The sequence below is a fragment of the Gastrolobium bilobum genome, unplaced genomic scaffold (assembly GCF_033153095.1).
Source record: "Gastrolobium bilobum isolate Gb01-03AN ecotype WA unplaced genomic scaffold, APGP_CSIRO_Gbil_v1 utg3760, whole genome shotgun sequence".
Lineage (NCBI taxonomy): Eukaryota > Viridiplantae > Streptophyta > Magnoliopsida > Fabales > Fabaceae > Gastrolobium > Gastrolobium bilobum.
The window spans coordinates 225,850-248,323 of NW_026898344.1; the positions used below are offsets into that span (position 1 = coordinate 225,850).

The following is a 22,474-nucleotide window of genomic DNA, read 5'->3' on the forward strand; positions in this document are numbered from 1 at the left end:
CAGAATCTGACGTACTGGTAACATGAGCAGAAGCTGATGATGCACACAATATATACACCCCTTCTCGTTCAACACCCGTTCCAATCGTCCTCTTCTGCTTTAGGTCCTGTATCAAACAAACAGAATTAACAAACAATGCCAAGCAAGACTGGCGCAGAAGCTGAGATACAGAAATCAAATTACAAGCCAACGAAGGGACATAAAGAACATTGGAGAGATGAAGAGAAGAGCCCAAAGTAATGCTGCCACATTGCGTAGCAATATCATGAACTCCATTCGGCAGTCCCACAGAACAAGGAGAAATAGAATGCACATTGGATAGATAGGAGAGTGTGCCCGTCATGTGTTGGGATGCACCACTGTCGATGATCCAAGATGGGTGTAAAATCTTACCCGTAAGTTTATCAACTGGAGGGGCAGAAGAGACAGCCAAGGACATGAGATGTTGTAGAACTTCTGGTGTAAAATCTGCCATGGAGATGGATGCTGATGACGGCTCAGAAGGAACCGAAGGCAGAGAAGTATGAGCAGCCCAATTTTCATAATTGGATTGTCCACGGAGGATGACCGTGGTGAGAACAGCACCAGGATTGTCGGATGGGTGCAGGTAAAAGGGTGACTTAGAATCAGAAACCTTGAAGGTTTTAGGTGCGGAAGTCATGATGAAAAAAAAAAAAATGAAGGCTTGTTGATCGTCAAGCTCTTGATACCATAACAGAAGTTGCTGTCATTCGCAGCTTGATGATATATCAAATTGGGTCTATTATATAGACCAAGATTTACAATTGGTTACATCAGGAAATCAGCTAAACTTAAGGAACAGAAAGCATAAATCAAGCTAATCTATTTACATCAGGAAATCAGCTAAACTTAAGGAACAGAAAGCATAAATCAAGCTAATCTATTTTAATATACAAGGTAACAAACCGTGATAGTTACAATCAGGATCCTAACAAATTAATGCTACTCTAATATAGTTAATTCAATTTATTAGCTGTATAATTTTTTGTTGTAAATTATAAATACTGTTTAAGATTAAGAAAAGTGTTTGTACTTTTAAATGATATAATTTTGTGTTATTTCATTTTCACAAAGAGATGAAACTTACACCTTTATATTATTTTTGTCCACATTCTCTCATCCTTTATCTATCTCTTTATTTCGATTAAAATGATACAACTTTATATTTTTTTAAAATTAGGTATAACAGAATGATTACTGGATAATAATAACTTTTATTATTTTTATTAAAAGAAGCAATAATTGCCTGAGTGTGTATTTTGTCGTGCATAGGATGCTTGCATCTTCCGGAACTCAATTCTATTGACCGGGTAGCAGCTTCGTTTTTCTGTGTGAAAGCCTTTCTCCAGGTAAGAAATACGAGGTTAGATTTTAAGGTTTCGGAATCTCTCTCTTTTTACACGTTTTTTTTTTTGGTAACTGTCTGTGTACTCTTTATTTTTATTAATATTCAAACGAACTAATTCAAGTCAAAGTCATACAAAAGTGTGATATTAAATTTCGGAATTTTTATATATAATTGTTTATGTTTTATTCTGGATTCTTTCTCTCCATTCCACATTTCCACCTATTAATTTTGTCGTCTTGTTCAATTTTCATTCATCAACTTGGATATAGAAATTTTAAAATGGGTCTGCGTTATTCATAACGGCTTAAAATTGCGCTGAATCCATTTACGATTGTAGTATCGATTGGGTTATTGGTGAATTCAGCAGTTTCAAAGTGAAGTGCCATGGATGCTAAAGCGGTTCAAAGCTTGCAATTTTCAACTATGGTGTATTGCGAGAAGCTTGGAAGAACAGGACCAAGTGGTTCTCTGAGAATGTCTGGGAGTTTTATGGAGCCGAAGAAGCTTCAGGTTTTTGTTTCGGGAAGGTTGCAGCCCGCAAAACCTTCAAAGATGAGTCGGCGCAGGATGTTCCCTTTGGAGGTTGCATGTTCGGCTAACAATGTTCCAGGTTGTTATGAAAACTACTCCTACTTTGGCAATTTTATAATTATGATTTTCCTTTTTTTGGTTTCTTTTTTTTTTTTTACCATTTCTTTCAAATGTACAGTATATATCTTATATATCTGTTATATGAGTGAAGATATTCTAACTATTAAAAATTCTTACTACTAGCTTACTACTCATCACATCACTATTGGATCAAAGAGAAAATGTTAAAAAGTTTTTTAGGAGAGGGAAAATATTAATCTAATGGTGATTAGACAGATGGTAAGTTGGTAGTTGGTAGTGAGAATATCCCCCTCCTGTTATATATATTATTAGTAAGTTGTAACTTGTTATCAAAAAAAAAAAAAAAGTTGTAACTGTTAATTTATCATAGTCAATATTATGGTTTCAAATGGCGATGCTGGATTATTAGTGTGTGATTTTTTTTTACCAAAAGGGATACTAATTTTGAATTAACCGTCTTGCAAACCAAAAGGTTGTGTTTCTAACTACAGGAAGAAGAATTCTTGTAAATTGTCAGTTAATTCAATTGGGATGAAAGAACTTTGTCGTAATTCTTAATCGTACGGAAATTGCAAATATGCCCCCCTTCCCCCAAGATACCTAACCTTCGCATAAGTTTTTTTTTTTAATATCAAATTCGTTGCTTCCCCCATTGAATTGTGTGAAATGTTGTACGAAAAAAAAAGTATTGGAAGTCTTTTTCTTTTAATTTACAAAAAATAATGTTAATGTTTAAAAAAATGGGGTACGGATATTTGAGACTAAATATGTTGGGACTACCCTATTCCTCAGCATAGACCTGCTACACCTTTTCCACTAGCCAATAAGAATGAAGAATCCGGATTTTCAGCCAATCAAAATGCAATGGGTGGGAATACCCTATCCCTTTCTAGAACATTTTGAGATATATAAAACAATTAATGTAATCTCATTTAATAGCTTAATTTTTTGGGTTGAAGTGTTTCTTTACATGGTATCAGAGCCTCGGTGTACCGAGTTCGATCCTCACCGCCCCTCACTTTCTTTCTAGTGGAATTTCTTTCTTTGCACAGGTAGATGAGCCTGTCCATCGTCCACCCTTCAAGCCCAGTAAGCTCTAGTGTGAGGGGGCGTATTGACATATATAAAATCATTAATATAACTTCATCCAATAACTTAAACTTTTGGGTTGAAGTGATTCTTTACCCTCAATGTATAAAATGACCTAGTACTTTAACCGTTACTGGACCAAGTTTTAAAAACTGCACGTGACTTATGAGAAAGGGCAACAGTCTTATCAGCTGGATCCTTGAGATCAGTTTCTATCAAGGTAGCTAGACGTGGACTACATATCTCAAGTCTTAGCTAGCTTTCATTGTCTGCATCTTCAATCACAATTTCCTTTATTGATTGGTGAAATTAACTTGCTATATTTTTTAAGGGCATGCTTTTGAGGAAATGTAGTATATAAATGTGCATGGATGAGATCTATTTCGTTATTGACCGTAATGAATGCTGGCCATTTTGTGTATTGACATTTTGTTTCAAATGTCACTCTTGTAGCGTCAATAATGGAATCTGGAAGCTTTCATGCTCCTCTTGATGAAGAGTTGACTTTGAAGGTAAAGTATAATGCCCTTTGTCTTTTTCGATTAATTTAAGCCCTTTGACTGCAGTGATGCTACATCAATCTATTGTTGTAAGGCATCAATAAATGGTAATCCGAGCTCAGTTTGTTGCTTGTATAAGCATCTACGTGGCATTATCTTACTTGAATCAATAAAATTGCAGAGTAAATCACAAGAGATCGAGCCATATTTAAATGGACGCTGTATATACCTTGTTGGTCAGTTTCTTGGTAGAAGTACTTGTGCTTACGTGGTACACATTGGAAGTGTTATTACTCTGTTATTGAAAATATTTTGAATTTGACATGCAGGAATGATGGGCTCTGGGAAGACAACTGTGGGCAAGATTTTGTCACAAGTGCTTTGTTATTCGTTTTATGACAGGTTTGAATATTGACTAGCAGGATAAGAAAGAAGGAGCTTTAATTAATTGGTGATTATATTCAATTAATATGAAATGACTTTAAGGAGATGCAACAAATGTATATTTGTATCCAATAAATTAAAAAAAAAGGGTCTCAGTTCTGCTGAGGAATATGGTTTACTTTGGTATACAAGGTTCCTGGAGAGTAGAGAGATTATTGTTTATATGTTTGTCTATCACAATAACAAATGCTTTATTTCATGAGCACATCAAAGTTCCTGCTAAAAAATTTCTGCATTTATGGGAGCAGTGATGCATTGGTGGAGGAGGAGGTTGATGGAACATCGGTAGCTGATATATTCAAGCACTATGGAGAGTATTTTTTCCGTAATAAGGAGGTCAGTTAAAAAACACAATGTCTACGTGCTCCTCTCAGTGTACGGAAAATTTTTGTTAAGGTTTTTGGACTTTTGGGTTTTTCTATTTCTTCGATCCTATCCAATCCCTTCATTTCCCATGTTGGCCTTTGATCAGCCTGGTAGTAAGGAGTGGATTCTCCTTTGAAGTAGTTTTTTAACAGCATTCCAAGCTAAGGGAGGGACATGTGTTTACTCTTTTAAGTTCTACAGTTAGTTAGGTCTCATACTACATGCTTGATCATTTGATGTAACAGTTAGTTTGATACCAGCCTAAGTTAAACTTTAGTTAATCTGTTAAATAACTAATTGTTAAGGCTCATGGAATACAACGTTAGATGAAAGTAGACAGTTTAATATCTAATGACAACAAGTGCTAACAAGCGACTACAAAATCTCCCAATTACTATTCTCCTGTCTTACAATAAAAACACCAGGGGGTATTGTGAATTGTTCTGTTTTTCCTCCGTGGTTTTATTATCACATTCACTGTTCATTTTCCATGCTTGTTTTACTGTTGCAGACTGAGGTATTGCATAAGACGTCAATGATGCATAGACATGTTATTTCTACTGGTGGAGGTGCTGTTGTGAGGCCCATCAATTGGTATAATCGATAACATACTAATGAGAAAAGTTTTACCTTAATTTTTACGGTTAACTTTTTCTCAAGTCAGTCTTCACACATTTTTGTATGTGGGTTGCCAGGAAATATATGCACCAGGGGATTAGCGTTTGGCTGGATGTACCTGTAGAAGCCTTGGCTCGGAGAATAACAGCTGTAGGAACAATTTCTCGCCCACTTCTACATTATGAAGCAGGAGATGCATACACCAAGGTAGACTATTTTTATTCCATGATTGGTGTATTTTCATGTTAGAGAATAATATAAAGTATTAAAAAGACTATCACCTAACACCTTAAGGTTTTGGGTTGAATTGGTTCTTTGTCATAGTATCAGAGCTTCAGGGACCACGAGGTCACAAGTTCATTCTCACCGCCCCCACTTTCAGGTGGAATTAAGAAAAGCACAAGGTAGACCAAAAAAATGGGCTTGTGCAGCACAAGGCAGACCAACGATGAGCTTGTGCCATATCCACGCTTCAAGCTCAAAGGGCTCTTACGTGAGGGGGTGTGTTAGAGAATAATATAAAGTATTAAAAAGACTATCACCTAACACCTTAAGGCTGATCTTAGTAGGGAATTTGCATCAAAATTGTTTTTTCTACTAAATAATTTTAACCTTTGGAATTCACCTGCAGACTTTCATGCGTTTGTCAGCTCTTTTTGAAGAAAGAAGCGAAGCATATGCAAATGCCAATGCCAGGGTCTCCTTGGAAAGTATGCCTGCAAATGCTATTTCATTTATTTATTTTTTAAATAAGAATTGTTGTTCTGTCCAGAATATGTGGGAATACAACATGAAAAGGACTTGGTATTTATTTATAGACTCCTCCCACCGAGATGTGATGATTTTGAATTTAGAAAACAATCTCTTAAAGGATAACGCTACATTAAAGGATTTTCGTCACTCCTATCCTCGCAAGTCAGGTTCTACCGGAAGTGGTTACTTTAGTGTTATAGATAGATTAGTCTTTAAAGATTGTCCAATAGTAAAGCATGAATATTCAGATAACTTTATATTATAGATTTCTATGAAGCTCATAAGGGTACTTTTTCTTCATGACATGCATGCTAGATAGTATCCGGTCATGATTGTGTCATGTTCTTTTGTGCAGATATAGCAGCAAAACTGGGTCGAAGAGATGTGTCGAATGTATCTCCAATTGCTATTGCATTGGAGGTCCGTCCCTTTCTGCCCCATTTCTTTACTTCATATTAGTTTACTCTTCTTGGCCAACTGAATTATTCCTGAGAGATAAAATTGGATCTAAATTTTGTATCATTGATACTTGTCTAATTTGTGCCTATGTATTTTTCAGGCGCTAGAACAAATCAAAGGCTTTTTAAAGGGTGAAGATGGCTGTTAAGCAAGATGCTAGCACAAACTTCGACACAAGCATGTTTTTTAATTTTTTATATTTTCTCTTTAGATTACAGTTAGAGCATGGCAGTGTGCTGTATCGTTTTGTTTGGAAAATAAATTATGTAATGCAACATCAACAGGGCTCATATTTAATGTTTATACGTAATTTATTTGCTTTTTTGTATATATACTGGTAGATCCGATGTTTGTTGTAATCCGAATTCGATTAAGTAGGCCTTCTTGTCTGTTTGTTGTAAAGTAATCCTAACTTATTGTAGTAATTATACATGTTTTATGCTTGTTTCCAACACGTAAGATCTCTCTGGGAAACCAATTATGCAAGTAATATATTTTTCTTTATTGAAGCTGTTATCTCCTTTTAATGGTCATTACAAGAATCATGTCATAATTATAATACAAATCAAGTGGAAAGTGTTTTGAAATCCAAAAATCTAATTTTGATACCTTCTCAATTTCAACGTATTCAATCAAAACTTCCATTAATCTAGCTTCATATACCATTTATTCCAAGACAAGAGCTAATTAAACGTAACAAGAAAAAGCATAATTAAACATTAGTTATGCAACAATGCTTGACTAAAAGGATAAAAAGAAAAAAGGTCATATAACATTAATGCATCAATACACAATAATGTTCACTACCCTAGTTCTGGATCATCATGTTCTCTAACTCACACACCCACAAACCTCTGAAACTCATCAAACAAACTTGAAAGACCATTCTACTGAATATTAATTGTTGAATCTTAAATTCTCACAAAAAATACAGTAAGCTCAGGCCCTGGCCCACTATTTCCCTCAGGGCTCAACATGTAGAGAGTCTCAGAATCCTTAGACCCCACAACGTGCTCGAAAGGTGCACGCATGTAAACCAACTCTCCATCAACCTCATCAACGTCAGGTTTACCTGGAAGAACACCAGCACCCATTGACACAGCCCTTAGAAGCTCCATCACATTAAGGTCCTCCTCTTTAGCTTCCCTTCTCACACCATAACCAATTTTTTTCCCATTGCAATACATTGTCCATAAAGGTTCTTCAATCAACGTGGTCTTGTCCTTTTCTGGACGCTTTTCACATTCAAGTGCAATCCTTACCATCCCTGCAGCCATCTCCTTCTGCAACGAGTTAGTTTGCATGGATAATTCAAGCACCAACGAAGGGAAGCACCTTGGGTTTTCTTGAACAGAGAGGCTAACACGTCCTTTGTGGTAACCAAACAAGGTCCCAGATACCTTAGAGTTAACGTTCTTGTGGTGACCGTCTGGGACTCCCATTGGGAGCGATGGGAATTTGCATGAAGGGGTTATAATGGGTAAAGATCGAAAAACGGAGCGAAAGACACGAACGACTTTGGGTTTGTGTTTCTTTCTTTGTGATGGTTGGACGAGGGAGATTTTCTGGGGAGATGGAAGAGGTGGTGGTGAGGGAGGTAGTGTTGTTGTTGTTGAAGAACCTTGAGATGATGATGCAGATCTTGGCTCCCCCATTGGTTGATGTTGATGAACGAGGAAGAGAAGATCAGTGCCATCAGAGAAAGAGAGAGAGAGAGAGAGAATGACTAGGTTTCAAGTTTGAAGCGTAGAAGCTTGGTCAATAGTTTTGCGGCTTAAGATGGATCTTCGGACGTTAAATTGTCGATGATCCTATTTCTCTGCCTTGTTTTCCCTAGTGCTCCTAATTCAGCGTGTGCGTGTGTGTTGTACATGCTTTAAATAGCATAAACTATATATTATTTGGGAGTGAATCTCTCACGTGAAAAAGTGGTCATGTGATAATGTTATTTGATCAGAACCACTCATTGATGATGAGATAAGAGATAGAAAAGTGTATAATTTTTAAATGAGTGATTATGATCAAATAACATGACTACATGACCACTTTTACACCTGAGAGAATCCACTCCCATATATTTAGGTTTTGTTGGGTCTCTGAATCTCTCTTTTTATCCTTTTTTTTGTGTGTGGTAACTGTATGTTTAGTCTTTATTTTTTTCAACATTCAAACGAACTAATTCAAGTCAAAGTCATACAATATTGTGATATTGAATTTCGGATTTTTTATATATATATTTGTTGGGATAAATTATTGTGCCTACTCCCATTTTGTCTACCCTTTCGTTGCCGTTCGGTTACCATCTAATCCAACGATTCATATTTGCGATCTAAAATAAACATTTTTTTCCCTTTTTTTTCCTTCACTTTCTCACATGCCTTTTCTCTCTCCTCTCCTTTCTCTCTTCCTCTGTCGTATACTTTTTTTTTTTCTTTATCGTTAATCTCTGCCCAGGTGAAATCAATTATCACAGCATTTGAAATCATGTCCTTATCATCTTGTTTTGTTTCTTATCATCATATATTCATGCTTTTAGGTTATGTACTAATTTTTTTTTGAACAATATAATTAGTCCTTCTGGTTTTCTTTAATATGCATCTTTGTAGTTGCTACCTAGGGTCTCATAAATCATAACTCAATTTTCTTTATCAACCAAAACAGGATATTTATAAAGATCTGGTGACAATGACTTGATGTTGTCAATTAATCCATTAAGTTGATCCCAGTAATGAGATAAGACTCGGCTGTTGTTGTTGAGTAAGTTGAATGCTATTGTGTGATTATATGTAAGCATGAGTATTCTTGTATAGACTTTTGAAATTGGTTATTTTTGCTGGCTTTCCAGATTTCTTGTTAACTTGGACAGAGATTAACGATAAAGGAAAAAAAAATAGGTATACGGCAGTCTAACAAAAGGTTTATGAATATCTATCTGGAAAGAGAATTGTATACATCGTCACATCGTATTACTACCGACATCGTATTCATGAGTATTCTCCCTTTTTTTAATTCTCATGAATACGACGTATTACTACCTTCCTCTGCCGACGTATTCATGAGTAATTTTTTTGTGGGTGGAAAAATTAATTCATGGTATAACAAAGAAATAAACCTCATCGTATTCACGAGTATTATCTCTTTTGTGGGTGGAAAAATTGGTTTTCCCAAAACGTATACATCGTATTCATGAGTATTCTCCCTTTTTTTAATTATTATCTCTAAAAAAAATAATCCGGCCGAGAAAGAGAGAAAGAGTATGGGAGGAAGTGAGGAGAAAGAAAAGAAAAAATGTTTATTTTATATCGCAAATATGGACCGTTGAATTAGATGGTAATCGAACGGTAACGAAAGGGCAGGCAAATAGACAAAATGGGAGTAAGCACAATAACATATCCCATATTTGTTTATGTTTCATTATGGGTTCTTTCGCTCCATTCCACCCATTAATTTTGTGGTCTTGTTCCATTTTCATTCATCAACTTGGATATAGAAATTTTAAAATGGGTCTGCGTTATTCATGACGGCTTAAAATCCCGCTAAAACAATCTTTGATTCTAGTTTCGATTGGGTTATTGTTGAATTCAGCAGTTTCGAGGTGAAGTGCCATGGATGCTAAAGCGGTTCAAAGCTTGCAATTTTCAACTATGGTGTACCGCGAGAAGCTTGGGTGAACAGGACAAAATGGTTCTCTAAAAATGTGAGGGGGGTTTTATTACTTTTATATATGGAGCCGGAGAAGCTTAAGGTTTTTGTTTCGAGTAGGTTGCAGCCCGCAAGATCCTCAACGATGATTTGCCGCAGGATGTTCCCTTCAAAGGTTACATGTTCGGCTAATAATGTTCAAGGTCGTTACGAAAACTGCTCCTTTTCTTTGGGAAATAGTTGTGTTATGGGAGATTATTATCTTATGTACTTATAAACACTTTGATAATTGGGCAGTTATTTTTTTTTTTTAGTGATGAGCTCCATCATTTTATATCTTAGGAGATAACACAAGATAGGTTATAGAAGGGTGTAAATAGGTTAGGCTTTGGTTTAAATAAACTAGCCCTATGTAAAAAATATTTGGTTTGCCTTGACCTGTTAGCTTGTGTATGCCCATAATTACAAGTCTGAGCTCACCTATATTTAAAAAATAAAAGTCTTCACCTAAGTCTATTAGTCTGTTTAAGCATATTAAAAATTCAACATTTAAAAGAATAACTAAATAATATTACTTTTTATTATTCAAAATTATTAAAATAATGTTTTTATTTATTTTATTTAAAATAAATAATATGATATGGGCCGTTATGTAGGCTTATATGCCCGACAAGTATAAAAAAACCTAAGCCTGTTTTCTAAATAGATTTTTTTAAAAGTCTGAACTTATTCTATTTTACTATTATAATAGGCCAAGTCTGGCCTAATATAGGCTAGGCCACAGGTCCATGTAGGCCGGCTTAGCCCATTTACACCTCTAATATTATCTCCTACAATATGAGAGTAGACAATCCATTTTTTTTGGTTTCCTATTTTTTTCTCTTTCTTTCAAATGGACCGTATATATATCTTATAAATAAGTAGTGGCAGACCCAAAAAAAAATTTGCCGGGCGACGAAAATAAAATTTTTTATATGATAAACAAAAGTAAATACAATAAAAGATGAACCTAATATAAAAACCTTGAAATAATTCTATTACAAAATTCAAGGTCAATTCACTTAAATCTTGCTCTATTACGTGTTTTCATGTGATTAAACTCTCCTATAATTGAATATGTACTAAAATTCAAAACAATTTATTTTTTCATATATGTAAACAAAGAATCATCAAGAAATTAGTTATCCTAAAGTTGACATTTGGACAAACAAATTGTGGAAAAATAAAATAACTCGTAAACTCAATCCTTAATTTCAATAAGAGTAAATACCATTTTTGGTCCTCAACAAATTTCACGATGCCCGCTTCAGTCCCTAGCAAATAAAAAGGATATTTGTGGTCCCTAAGAAATTCAAAATGGACCCATTTAGTTGAAATCGTGGTCCATCACAAATTCAAAAAAGACCTACATTAGTCCATCAAAAGGACTAAAATGGGTCCACTTTGAATTTCTTAAGTACCACGAATATCCTTTTTATTTGCTAGGGACTAAAGCGGGTATCGTAAAATTTACTGAGGACCGAAAAGTGTATTTACTCTTTCAATAAACACATCTATTAAGTAACACAAAAATTATGGGAGCAGCTAAACACACCTAATATGATTTGTTTGCAGTCAGCAATATTTTTTTTTTGTAATTATGAATATTTAATAATATTTAATTTTTTTTTACCAAATTTTAAATAATAATTATTTCGAAATAAGAAATTTTCTGTGCTATACTAGTGCAAATAAATTTTGTGTAAACTAGCAAAAGCTATTATCCGCATAAGACAACTCTCCGCTTTTGGGAGTTATCACACACAAAAAGCTCCAAGTAGTTCAACAAGTTATGAATTATTGTATGGTTTTGGTTATGTGGAAGGACAATTACTTGATAAGTCAAGTATTATCTAAGAAGGAAAAAGTGTCTATCATTTAAAATTGCACAACTTACATCCTTTCACTCTCACAAAGAGGTGAGACTCACACCTTTATTTTTTTTTGTCAACTCTCTCTCCTCATTTATCTATCTCTTTCTCTCTCTTAAAATGACACAACTTTACATCCTTTAAAATTATACACACTTTTCCTATCTAAGAATGTTGCAAGTGGGATCATGTCTTCCAAATTTTTCCAATAGAGTAAGTACTTGGAGAATAATTTAGGCCGAGCATCTTGATGGCCTATAAATGTCTCTTAAGGTTAAGATTGATGCATATGATGCCCTTAAATGATATTATTTCATTTGCTAATTAAACATGACCTACTAGACTTACATTTATCACATGCATGTAAATTAATGACTAAATTAAGTGTAATATTTTTTATTTATTTATACAAATATTAACTAATCGTCACACACACACATATATATCTCATGCATATTTCAACTTTTCGCGGTTTGAATCGGTTGATGAACACTCCTAATATTAATTGTTTTTTGATACGATTTCCTTATTTATTTTTTCTTTACTGTGTTTTGAATTTATTTATTTTTTTATAACAATGTTTTGATTTATTTAATTGATAAAATAAGATTTGAAAAAAATGATGAGCTAAGGGAAGGAAATGAATTTTGCTTGTTTAGAAGGTTAATAAAGAAATAACACGATACTCTAAACCTACTTCTCTCATTTCAACCTAATTATGTGAGATGCAAAACTTATGTCTTTAAGGAAAAAGAAAAACTATAAGAAGTGGTCCCTTGTTTCCCACTTATTTATTTTTAAAATCTTAGGCGAAAATTAGTTTTCCCTTTTTTCTCCTTTTTTTTCTTCTAGTTCTTAAAAGGAATGTTAACATTATTTTCTTTAGCATATTCTTGATAATATTTTTTTAATATCATTTAAATTTTATGTGGGTTTCAATGAATAAAAAATAAACATCAATTATTTAGTAAGATAAATATAAAAATCATATAATATTAAAAATTAGGTTGATTGACTCTTTTACCCTTATTTTTAAAAATAATTATCACTTTACTCCTCTTTTCATATGATACTAATATTCAATACATATCAAGACTCCCTTATCCTCATACATTACCCGTCTCCCCTAACTTAGACAACGTATATAATATGTTGAATACAACTATAAAATTGTTAAGAATAATAAAATTGACTAACTATTATAAATATTTTTTAGAGATAACTCTAATATTATTTTATAGATATAATAATAGAATAATCAAAATTTAAGGAAAGGCGCCATTGTTTGTAACTGTCAATTTATCAAAATCAAATATTATGGCTCCATATGGCTTATTAGCGTGTGATTTTAACACTAAATTATTAAGATGAAACAAATTTTAACACTTGAGTCATCAGCTTATAATATAATTATAATAGCTCTCTACCAATCCAAAATGATGGACATGGTACTCTACTTATTTGATTTCGTTTCAGCTCTACCTTGAACTTATCCGGGGCTAGTTGACCCATTTTTAGTTTGTGGGTTGAGGGACCAATTTTTGTCAACATCCATTCACACCTTATAAATTTATATGTAACTAGACTAGACTACGATACTGCCACTCATGCATGTATGAAAGCATGTAAGTGGAAGATATGTGGATCAAGCTTTGCTATGTAGAGCCAATGCATCCTTGCATAGCGAGATCAATTATTACGATGAAACAAATACAAAGTCACGTGACATTACTCTCAACTTAAAACACACACATTCACCACACATTGTGCAGAAGCACTTGTTCAGTATCGGTCATCACAACCAACAATCTTGATAGTCATAAGCTAAGGCTATCCACTAGTTGTTCTCCAATTTGCCCGAATAAATTAAGCCTCACAACTTCCTTGAAAAGGGCCTAACCTAGTAAAGTGAAATAGCATAAACCTCAAAACAAACTTCAATTTATTTGGTGTGAGATTTAGTACCAACTCCGCGCAAATTACAAACTCACCCAGATAGAAAGATGACGTGGTGGAACTATGGAGTGCTAAACTATACACGCTAATTATACAGTTGTAAAGAAGCACTACATTTTGTAGCAGCTCCTGTTTATTCGTACGACAATGGAGTTACAAATGTCACCTGATCAAACTAGAAAGGAACTTGTTAGATCAAGTGACAGCAATTTAATGTAACATGACATCACGGGACGCTCTAGTTACATCAATTTCAGGATCTTGATCCTGCAAGACATGTGTTGATAGAAACAGATGACCTGAAAGAAAACAGAATTTTTTTACCATAACGACAACTATAAATCAGAGAACATCTTGCTTATCAAGAAGAAAAAGAAAGAAAGTATAACATCTAAACATTAGACTGAATACGAAGAAGATAATATGTAGAATTTACTGAAGAAAATTCTCAAACGCAAAAGCTAGATGCCAATCACGAGTCAAACCCAATTCACAAAATTAAGCCCATTACCAAATTTTTCCCCACGGCTATTCCATCATTTCCATCCTGGTCATCGTTGGAAGCTTTGAACTAGCTACCTAGACATACTGCATAATTTAAAGTTTAAACTCCACATTGCACCCACCCATCCAATGTTTGATGGAACGGAACATATTGAAAACAATATATTGAATCATTAAGATTGACAACTAATAATTCATGGTAACTTTCCTATACGAAGCCTTCCTCGTGCAAATTACATTATTAACCCCATGGCCATTCTTTTAACCAAGACACAACAGATATTCCACAAAAAACTGCCACCGGATAAGTTCATGTCAATTATATTTACAAACTACAAGTAGGAATACAAGAAAAAGAAAAGTCGATGGAAACTGAAGAGTTCATCAATCCAATCCATCCACTTCTAAATCAATTCAACCAGAATCATAAAATAAAGGCAATGAAATAAGAGAGTTCAATACCTCAAAAGGGTTTCTCATCAGCAACGTCACAAGGAAACAGAAGAACAGTGCACAATGGAGGACCCTTTTGGAACAGAAAGAACCTTATCGAACCAACCAACTTCACCCCACAATTCCCCATCAATATTCTTGTTTACCACAATCTCAGCGCACCAAATCTCCATTTCTTTGCCACTCCCTTGGCACTCCCAAACCACAACCAACTTTCCACCAAAATCAGCCATGGTGGCCCCACACAGAAACCTCGGCAAACCCTTCTCCAACCCCTTCAACTCCTTCCACACCCCTCCCTTCACATCGAATCCCTTGATTTTACCCAAATAGTCATAGCAATACAGAATCCCATCCACCACGCACGCCCTCCCCCGCCACCCGAGATCCAGTTCGGTTCCCACGCTCTCCCACGCGCCGCTCCGAGGGTCGAACACGATGCCGCCCCGATCCGCCATCGCGAAAACCTTGTTCTCCACGACGGCGCTCGCGTGCATCCACTTCTCGCGCACGTCGACGGGACTCGCCACCCTCTCCCACCGACCGACGGCGGGGTCCAGCACCTCAGCCCAGTTGGCGGACCTGGCCCAGGTGTCGGCGACGCATCCGCCGATCACGTAAATCTTGCCGTCGACGACGCCGGCGGCGGCGAACTCGCGGCCGACGCGCATGGCGGGGCCTGGGAGCCAGCGGTGGAAGCGGCAGTCGAGGAGCCAGACGTGCGGGGAGGGGATGTCGTTGATGGAGCCGCCGATGACGTAGATGGTGTGGCCGAGGACGGCGTAGGCGGAGCCGATTGCGGGGGAGGGGATGGGGGGAATGGGGACGAGGAGGTTGAGGTTGAGGTTGGGATTGTGGTGGAGCGTGAACCATTGGAGGGTGGGAGCGCGTGAGTGGAGGGATAGGTAGAGGAGGTGCTGGGTGGATTGGAGGAGGGAGCGAGTGTTGAAGAAGAGTGGGGAAGAGAGGATGTTGCGGATTGGTTTGGAAACAAGTGATAAGGTTGGGTGGTGGTGACGAGGGAGCCGAGCTAGGCAGTTCAAAGCGACGTCGTCTGGGAGGGAGGGGATGAGGTTGTAGTTGACGGTTGTTGCTTCTGATGAAGACGACGACGACATGCTTGTTGGTTGCGCTTCTGGGTGTGACTCACAGCTCGGGGATTATATTAATTCATTCAGTTGTAATTAAATACCATGTAAATCATACAAGTGTTTAAAATCTTCTTGTTATTTCCATTCCTTACTACGGTTGGGAATAATTTATGAATACTATTGTGATATAAGATTTTTTTTCACCAATTTTGAAAGAGCACTTCAAAAGCTTATTACATAGAGAGAACTAAGTAAGTGGTCTGCCACGCCAGATTTAAATACTGTTACTCCATTTTGTAAATTTAACATTTTATATTATTTGCAAAAGAATTCAATGCGCTTCATTTTTAGTGTTTTATAATAGCAAAAAATAGATCTGACATTAATACAAAAATAAAATAAAAATAGAACTGATGAAAAAGCCATAATGATTGATAATATTTTCATTTTTTCCCCCCTTATTTTTAAGGAACAAGTTATGCATTACACGGTGAAAAAGCTTGGCTTTGTCACTGTACGAACGACGCTCAGATGCCGAATTTTTTGGGTTCTTATCCTTTGAATCACAAACAAAACAATGCTTGAACTCATACAATAATTTGAGAAAATTGCTCCACACCATTTTTCTGAACTCGTCATTTGTACAATTAAAAGTTCTTTCTGAACTTTCAGGATTCAAATTTTGTGGCCATGGCAGGGTTGCTTCTTTCTGAAACAATCTAAAACGGTTCGGGTGATGGTGTCAATTCACCAAGGGTCAATCATACAAGCAAGTCCTATAAATTCGCATTATCATTACAAATTTCCATAGAAGCATTTAACTTTCTCAAATTTGTTGACAAACAAAAAGCAACCAGCTTTGATCGATCATCATCGTATATACTCCTCTAGTAACTTGGGAATAAACACTTTAGGCTCAGCATTTTCCACTTAAGCTGCCGTTACAAAAAAACTCTTCAACTTTACACTAAAAAACTACATATTCAAAGCCGGCCATAGACTGAAAGCATCTCTTTAAGTCTTGCTGCCTCTCTCTCCAGGCTGTCAAAGCTCACAGAACTTGCAATCCTCCAACCCCAGTTTCCAAACTACATTGGTCATGAGATCAACAGTTTCATAATTTTATTCTCTTTTCTTTTTTTTGGAGGAGGGGGCTAAAAAAATTCTCCAGAGTTTACAAGTCATCTGAAAGATTTTTATTTTCTTTTTTGTGGTTGAATAAACAAAAATGTTGCTAGAACAAACTATGCATAAACTTTTACCTGAGTTGCAGGAATATTCATCCTGGCAGAACTCCCCAGTCCAAGAACATCTTGCATAGGTATTATTGCTGTTTGAGCAACAGAAGCCAGTGCTGTCCGGATTAGCGCCCAGGAAATGCCATCTTCCTTGGTTAACGAAAGATAACTTAATACCTGAAACATAAAAATAAAGGAGATTAAGTCTCATCCAACTTGATTAAAAAATAATATTCCACTACAACATATCGGCTGTAGCACCCACATTTGATTTCTCTTCTTGATTCAAAGCTTCCCACCAACCTTCAATCTGTAGTAGAAAAACATTTCTTGTCAAGCGTTATAAGTATTGACACATAATATTGTTTACAACAAGAGGAAAATAGGGAAATAAAAAAATTAAGGTATGATAAGCTATACATGTTGATCAAGTGCATCTGTCTCAACAAGTAAAACATTTTTTTTTTTTAAAATAATGTCGGTAGCCCGTATTGCAAGTCATTGAGTGACTTCTACAGTGCATACTCATGTCCTTTCTAGGAAGATGGATATGCGTCTAGGTAAATGTAGCGCAAAAGATATTCTTACCGTGTCATTGTCATGGGTCCCTGTATAGACAACCTGATTGCCCTCGTGATTGTGAGGCAAATGAGGATTATCAGCATCACCACCAAACCCTGGACAAAAAGGAAAATAGATAAGAAAATATTCAGGCACTCAGAATTATTTGAGAGTACGACACTGAAGGATGGTAAACAAAATTAGCAAATAATCATTACCAAACTGGAGAACAGCCATTCCAGGTGCTCCAATGGATTTTCTTAGTTGGACTACATCCTCGGTGATAACTCCCTGCCAAAATTCACAAACCCAAAAAAATTACAAGGGCTTGCCTCAGCAAGAGTCACGTATGAATGAAAAGCAGTGGTCCTCGTGAGACTAATTATGCAATAATGATTTTCAGAATTTGTTTTGATAATACGTACCAAGTCTTCTGCTATAATATTAATCCTTCCAACAGCTCTGAAAATGGCATCAAAGAAGGATAATCCAGGTCCTACCTATCATTTAAATGATAAGGAGCAGATTATAAATTGACCAAATATATCCACAGTAGAACAAAATGACAGGATCTAACCTTCCACTTTCCAACCATAGCTACTTTTGCTTCTGCATATTTAAAGAGCATACACGTGTTACAAAAACATCACACCAAGCAAAAGGGTGAAATAAGCTTAGTAGAGACTCACCAGCTGGAACAGCCCAAAATCCAGCTAATCCTCTAAAGTGGTCAATCCTAAATTCGTCATATAAATTCTGTGCACGTCGTATGCGACGTATCCACCACGAGTATCCTTCTTTCTCCATGGCTTTCCAATCATACAGAGGGCTTTTTCATTAAAATGTGAAAATATTAAAACTAAGAAATCAGTAATCTAAATGAGACAGGGGACCTACTACAATGTGCATCATTATAATATGTTACCAATTATTACAATAAAAAAGTAAAGAAAAAAAGGTGGGGGTGGGGGGAAGGGTTTTATAGAAATAATCAGGCAGGATATAATGTCATGGATGGTTAAAGCATAGAACGATGAAAGATACTAAAATAACACAAGTCAGGCAAGATGTATTGCTGACCATGATTACAGAATAAGTAGATATCTTTAAGAAAAATAGAAGATCATTTTATGTTGGAATCAGGACATGAAAAATTAAGATTTATGGCAAAACATTTATCATGGTATTAACATCAAACCTGCCCCACAGCTGACCGGTTTCGCTGAATGCATCAGGAGGAACACCACTAACTAAAAGAGGAAAGCCTTTCCTGTTCTGCCAGATAAATGGAGATTATTTATGATCTCAAGGTACAAAATGCTCTGGGAAAAAGTTTAAATCAGACATAAGAGACTACTAACCAGTGAAAACTGGTTCTTATTTGCCCAAACATCTGCACTATGATAACCAACATATATGGGCATGTCTCCCATGATCCTGATTCCCCTACTTTGTGCATAGTTGCGCACTTTCTGCCATTGCCTTTGGAACAAGAACTGTTGGGCAATAAATACATTTATCTGCATGCAAAAGTATAAATGACTCACCAAAACCACTTCTGGTTATAAGTATGCATACAATGAGAAAGTGTTAATGATAATTATAGCAAGAACAATTCTTTATGATCTTACAAAATCTTGTTCTTGTTGGTAAATATTTTCTAGAGCTACAAGATGGCGGTTTCTTAAAGGTTCAGGCCAATGGTACCAACTGAATGTGTTTAAACTGTTGTCAATAGCAGCAAAATAAGCTGCATCTTCAAGCCAACCTACAACATTGAAAAGATATTACAACCTTACAAAAGAAAATCCTCTAATGAGTTTGTATAAGCCTCGCAAGGAAAGCCATAGAAAGAAAGAATGTAAGTAATGTTTGGACAAATGAATGCATCCTAATGTATAATCTCCAGAAAAGAAATGCATAAGCAATTTCTCAATGTTCAAGTCTTCTGTCCCCTCAGTATTTTATTTATTACTACCACCAATCCTAATGTTCCTTTCCTTCCAACTTCTGTATCGCATAATCTTAAAAACCCCAAGTCATCTGCACCATGCAAGCATCCATAAGAAATACTCACAGTACTCAGTTATAAACTCGTTTCTATCTTGAATTGATTATCTTGGCCCAATCATTGAGCAGGGAATATGGAGAATTTCAAGATGTTATTGCATTGTGTTTGATTGGATATTCCCATCACAAGTTTCTAGAATTTATTTAAATATTTTCCCAGTTGAATAATTCTTAGATGCATGAAGAATGCATTAAGAGAGAAAACGGTCAAAAAAAGGAGGAACACGAATCCCCCACAAGCTGCAAAAGAAAAGAGGCATCTAAGCTTATAATGCATTTATATGTGACATTAATCTCTAAAGCAAAGCACTAACACTAATAGGCATGCATAGATATAAAATTATCATTGCAATTAAATGAGTGTCTCACTTGATATGTTAGGGTCCCTACGAAAAGTCTCAAGCTGTGTTTTGAGTTCCCCTTCACTTGAAATGAGCCTCTCTGCAGCCTATAGTTACAAATAAGGTTTCAATAAAAGGAAAGTTAACATAAAGTAACAAAATACCAGACACACACAAGGCGCTGAAATACTCAAATGATGTAAAGAAAATAGAGTAAGGCTAGTTTGACAAAGGAAGAGCCACAAAAATTGCATAAAGCTTAAATAGACCACTAACTGACTAATTATAGAGCAGTTTTGGATTTTTGTGACTCATCATTGAGATACTAGACTTTTCCAAGAAAATACATAATATTTGTAGGCTATTACTCAATCAAAAACTCTAGGTATCTGATGAGACTAGTGTGGCTGATGAAATGACCAGAAAACTTCTTAAGTCAAACACTACCATTCTTTGATTGACTCAAAATCTTATTTCATTTCCATTCTATATGTTACACGGTCTTTTGATCTCCATCCCCTCGGAAATGCTAATCCAGCTAAACTAATTAAAGAGTTTTATATAAAGGTTGAGCAGCAGCAGGTAGTTGTAGTATATGTGGATGCATAAGCCACAAATGCTATTGCTATGGTGAACAGTAGCACTGTGAACGTTAATGCTATTTGAATTTGGATGTGTAATGTGAATGAGTGAACACATAGCCAGAGAGAACAGTGAAGTCTGGAGGTTGTGTTAATGCATGCAAGGGTATTGTTAAAATGACATGATCTCTATATTTCATAATTAAAGCATCAAATTACCAGTGGATGGAAAACAGTTGATTAGTTCATTATTCCACCCAATTTCAACACCTTGTTACATTTTGAATGAGGTGCACAACAAATGCTCAAAATATCTTACTTTAGCTATCAAAGGATCCTTAAGGTCAGCAACAACTGAAAAATCCACGCGCTCCGCATCACTGCACTCATAGAATAACAACTATTAAGATAGGCAAACAGGGAAGACTAGAAAGAAAAGAGCTCAAAACTAGGTGGCTCACATATATAAAAAAATTCTCACATTGGTTTTGGAAGCTCGTCTTTTTGCAACAATCCATCCTTAACAAGCTCTTCAAGAGAGATTAAGAGGGTGTTTCCACAATTTGCATCCTGAAAAAGCAAAATGTCAAAGTCAAACCTAATTGACTTGAAAGGGTCAATTGAGTCTAAATCTTAGAAGAGAAGACAAAAAATTGATAACCTGGCCCGAGTAAGGGGATCCCTCTTCGTTAGCCTTTCTGCCAGGAGGCACAAGAGGAAGCACCTGCAAATATTGCACATTCAGATTCAAATAATTTGAGGAAAACAAATTTTTTTGTTCTATGAGAAGGAAAGTAAAAGAAAAAGCGAACCTGCCAAACGGAGCAACCTGAGTGATGGAGCCAATCGAGGAAACGAAAGGCCTCGTCTCCGAGATCGCCAATCCCGTAGGGTCCTCGAAACGACGTCGGATGGAGCAGAATACCGGCTCTTCTGCGAAGGTGAGGGTGAGGCTTGGGAAGCCAATCACCGTAATGTGCAGGTAAATCTTCACCCACGCTGAGTTCAGTTAACGAATATGAAGTAGAAGCAGAAGCAGAAGTAGCAGTCGTGAAGGAAAGGGTTGCTTTGCGTTTGAAGAGAGTGTGCGATGAGGTCCAACGCTGTTCATTTACTTGTGTGAAAGACACTGAGATGCTCAAAGCCATCTCTATCTCTATCTCTATATCTATTTCGAGTTCCACACACGAGAGCTCTCAATTTCTCTTTCAAATTCTTTCTCTTCTTCAAGAGTGAGGATTGTAGTAGAGTGGAAGCAGGAAGCACGTTACGAGTGAGCAATAACCAGTCTGTAATTATTGTTTGATCCGAGGCAAACCCAATTCAACGTACCTGCTTGTTTTGTCGCTTTTCATTCCTATTCAACGTTTTTTTTTTTTTTTTTAACTCAATTATAAACTAGGTATAAACACTATATAGCTTAATAAACACCTAGCGGAACATTTGTACACAGTATTTTTCAGATTTTCGAAAAATTAATTTTTTTTAAATTTTCAGATATTATTATAAACTGAATGTAAAAATTATATTTTTGAAAATCAAAATTCTTGAATAAAAAAAAAATTCTCCGCTAACAAAAGCATGTTAAAGAATCGCTTAAAATCATCCAATGTTAGGTCGAGGACAATTTTTGAGATATTTTCGAATAATACGCAGTTGTTTGTATTTATTATAATTTATTATTTTTTGGAGAAGTACTAAGATAAGCAACTGAGGAGCCTGGTAATGTTTTTGTATTTTTATTTTTTTTTTAATTTTGACATATAAAATTAGATGACAATTGCTTATAATTTGACATCAAGAAAAGGCTAAGGCTTCTTTGAAGTTCTTGTTATTATCCTTCTCTCTTACTTTTTTGGGAATTATACATGTTATATTACAGGCAAAATTGAATCCATTCCTGCACTAACAAGAACT

General features: G+C 35.8%; 4 protein-coding genes across 8 annotated transcripts; 1 reads left to right on the forward strand and 3 right to left on the reverse strand.

Moving 5' to 3' along the window:
* Window positions 1–1,289: 1,289 nt before the first annotated feature.
* Window positions 1,290–6,606, forward strand: LOC133315069 (shikimate kinase, chloroplastic-like). 5 transcript variants are annotated; one of them, XM_061516617.1, is made up of 11 exons: window positions 1,290–1,370; window positions 1,737–1,979; window positions 3,524–3,582; window positions 3,752–3,806; window positions 3,900–3,972; window positions 4,263–4,350; window positions 4,892–4,974; window positions 5,076–5,205; window positions 5,630–5,708; window positions 6,107–6,171; window positions 6,311–6,606. In XM_061516617.1, the coding sequence occupies exons 2-11, from the start codon at window positions 1,754–1,756 to the stop codon at window positions 6,356–6,358; spliced, it is 906 nt and encodes a 301-aa protein (XP_061372601.1). In that variant the 5' UTR covers window positions 1,290–1,370; window positions 1,737–1,753; the 3' UTR covers window positions 6,359–6,606. The 5 variants fall into 5 exon arrangements, with proteins under 5 accessions (XP_061372601.1, XP_061372600.1, XP_061372599.1 ...); XM_061516616.1 differs by having other exon boundaries at window positions 1,294–1,370; window positions 1,734–1,979; XM_061516615.1 differs by having other exon boundaries at window positions 1,318–1,370; window positions 1,707–1,979.
* Window positions 6,607–7,121: 515 nt separating this feature from the next.
* Window positions 7,122–7,865, reverse strand: LOC133315061 (protein MIZU-KUSSEI 1). The gene has a single exon (XM_061516604.1). The coding sequence runs from the start codon at window positions 7,863–7,865 to the stop codon at window positions 7,122–7,124; it is 744 nt and encodes a 247-aa protein (XP_061372588.1).
* Window positions 7,866–13,470: 5,605 nt separating this feature from the next.
* On the reverse strand, window positions 13,471–15,977 carry LOC133315062 (F-box/kelch-repeat protein SKIP6). Its single transcript, XM_061516605.1, has 2 exons — window positions 14,685–15,977; window positions 13,471–14,017 (listed from the first exon to the last, which is right to left on the reverse strand). Exon 1 carries the CDS (start codon window positions 15,791–15,793, stop codon window positions 14,711–14,713), a length of 1,083 nt encoding a protein of 360 aa, XP_061372589.1. The 5' UTR covers window positions 15,794–15,977; the 3' UTR covers window positions 13,471–14,017; window positions 14,685–14,710.
* A 481-nt stretch (window positions 15,978–16,458) lies between these two features.
* LOC133315074 (4-alpha-glucanotransferase, chloroplastic/amyloplastic) lies at window positions 16,459–21,817 on the reverse strand. Its single transcript, XM_061516626.1, has 16 exons — window positions 21,370–21,817; window positions 21,219–21,281; window positions 21,039–21,127; window positions 20,877–20,937; window positions 20,005–20,083; window positions 19,197–19,333; window positions 18,927–19,085; window positions 18,764–18,840; window positions 18,255–18,394; window positions 18,143–18,174; window positions 17,991–18,065; window positions 17,784–17,856; window positions 17,593–17,681; window positions 17,270–17,314; window positions 17,029–17,181; window positions 16,459–16,854 (listed from the first exon to the last, which is right to left on the reverse strand). The coding sequence occupies exons 1-16, from the start codon at window positions 21,703–21,705 to the stop codon at window positions 16,750–16,752; spliced, it is 1,713 nt and encodes a 570-aa protein (XP_061372610.1). The 5' UTR covers window positions 21,706–21,817; the 3' UTR covers window positions 16,459–16,749.
* Window positions 21,818–22,474: the final 657 nt, after the last annotated feature.

Bases quoted from the DNA above. Each gene is read 5' to 3' on its own strand.
- LOC133315074 (XM_061516626.1), bottom strand. From the start codon at position 21,705: ATGGCTTTGAGCATCTCAGTGTCTTTCACACAAGTAAATGAACAGCGT. The intron at 21,128-21,218 runs GTTATCAATTTT...TTGCTTTTTCAG, and splicing joins GATCCCCTTACTCGGGCCAG to GATGCAAATTGTGGAAACAC. The intron at 19,334-20,004 runs GTGAGACACTCA...TCAATGTTGTAG, and splicing joins TAGGGACCCTAACATATCAA to GTTGGCTTGAAGATGCAGCT.
- LOC133315062 (XM_061516605.1), bottom strand. From the start codon at position 15,793: ATGTCGTCGTCGTCTTCATCAGAAGCAACAACCGTCAACTACAACCTC.
- LOC133315069 (XM_061516617.1), top strand. From the start codon at position 1,754: ATGGATGCTAAAGCGGTTCAAAGCTTGCAATTTTCAACTATGGTGTAT. The intron at 3,973-4,262 runs GTTTGAATATTG...TTATGGGAGCAG, and splicing joins TGTTATTCGTTTTATGACAG to TGATGCATTGGTGGAGGAGG. The intron at 5,709-6,106 runs GTATGCCTGCAA...TCTTTTGTGCAG, and splicing joins TGCCAGGGTCTCCTTGGAAA to ATATAGCAGCAAAACTGGGT.
- LOC133315061 (XM_061516604.1), bottom strand. From the start codon at position 7,865: ATGGGGGAGCCAAGATCTGCATCATCATCTCAAGGTTCTTCAACAACA.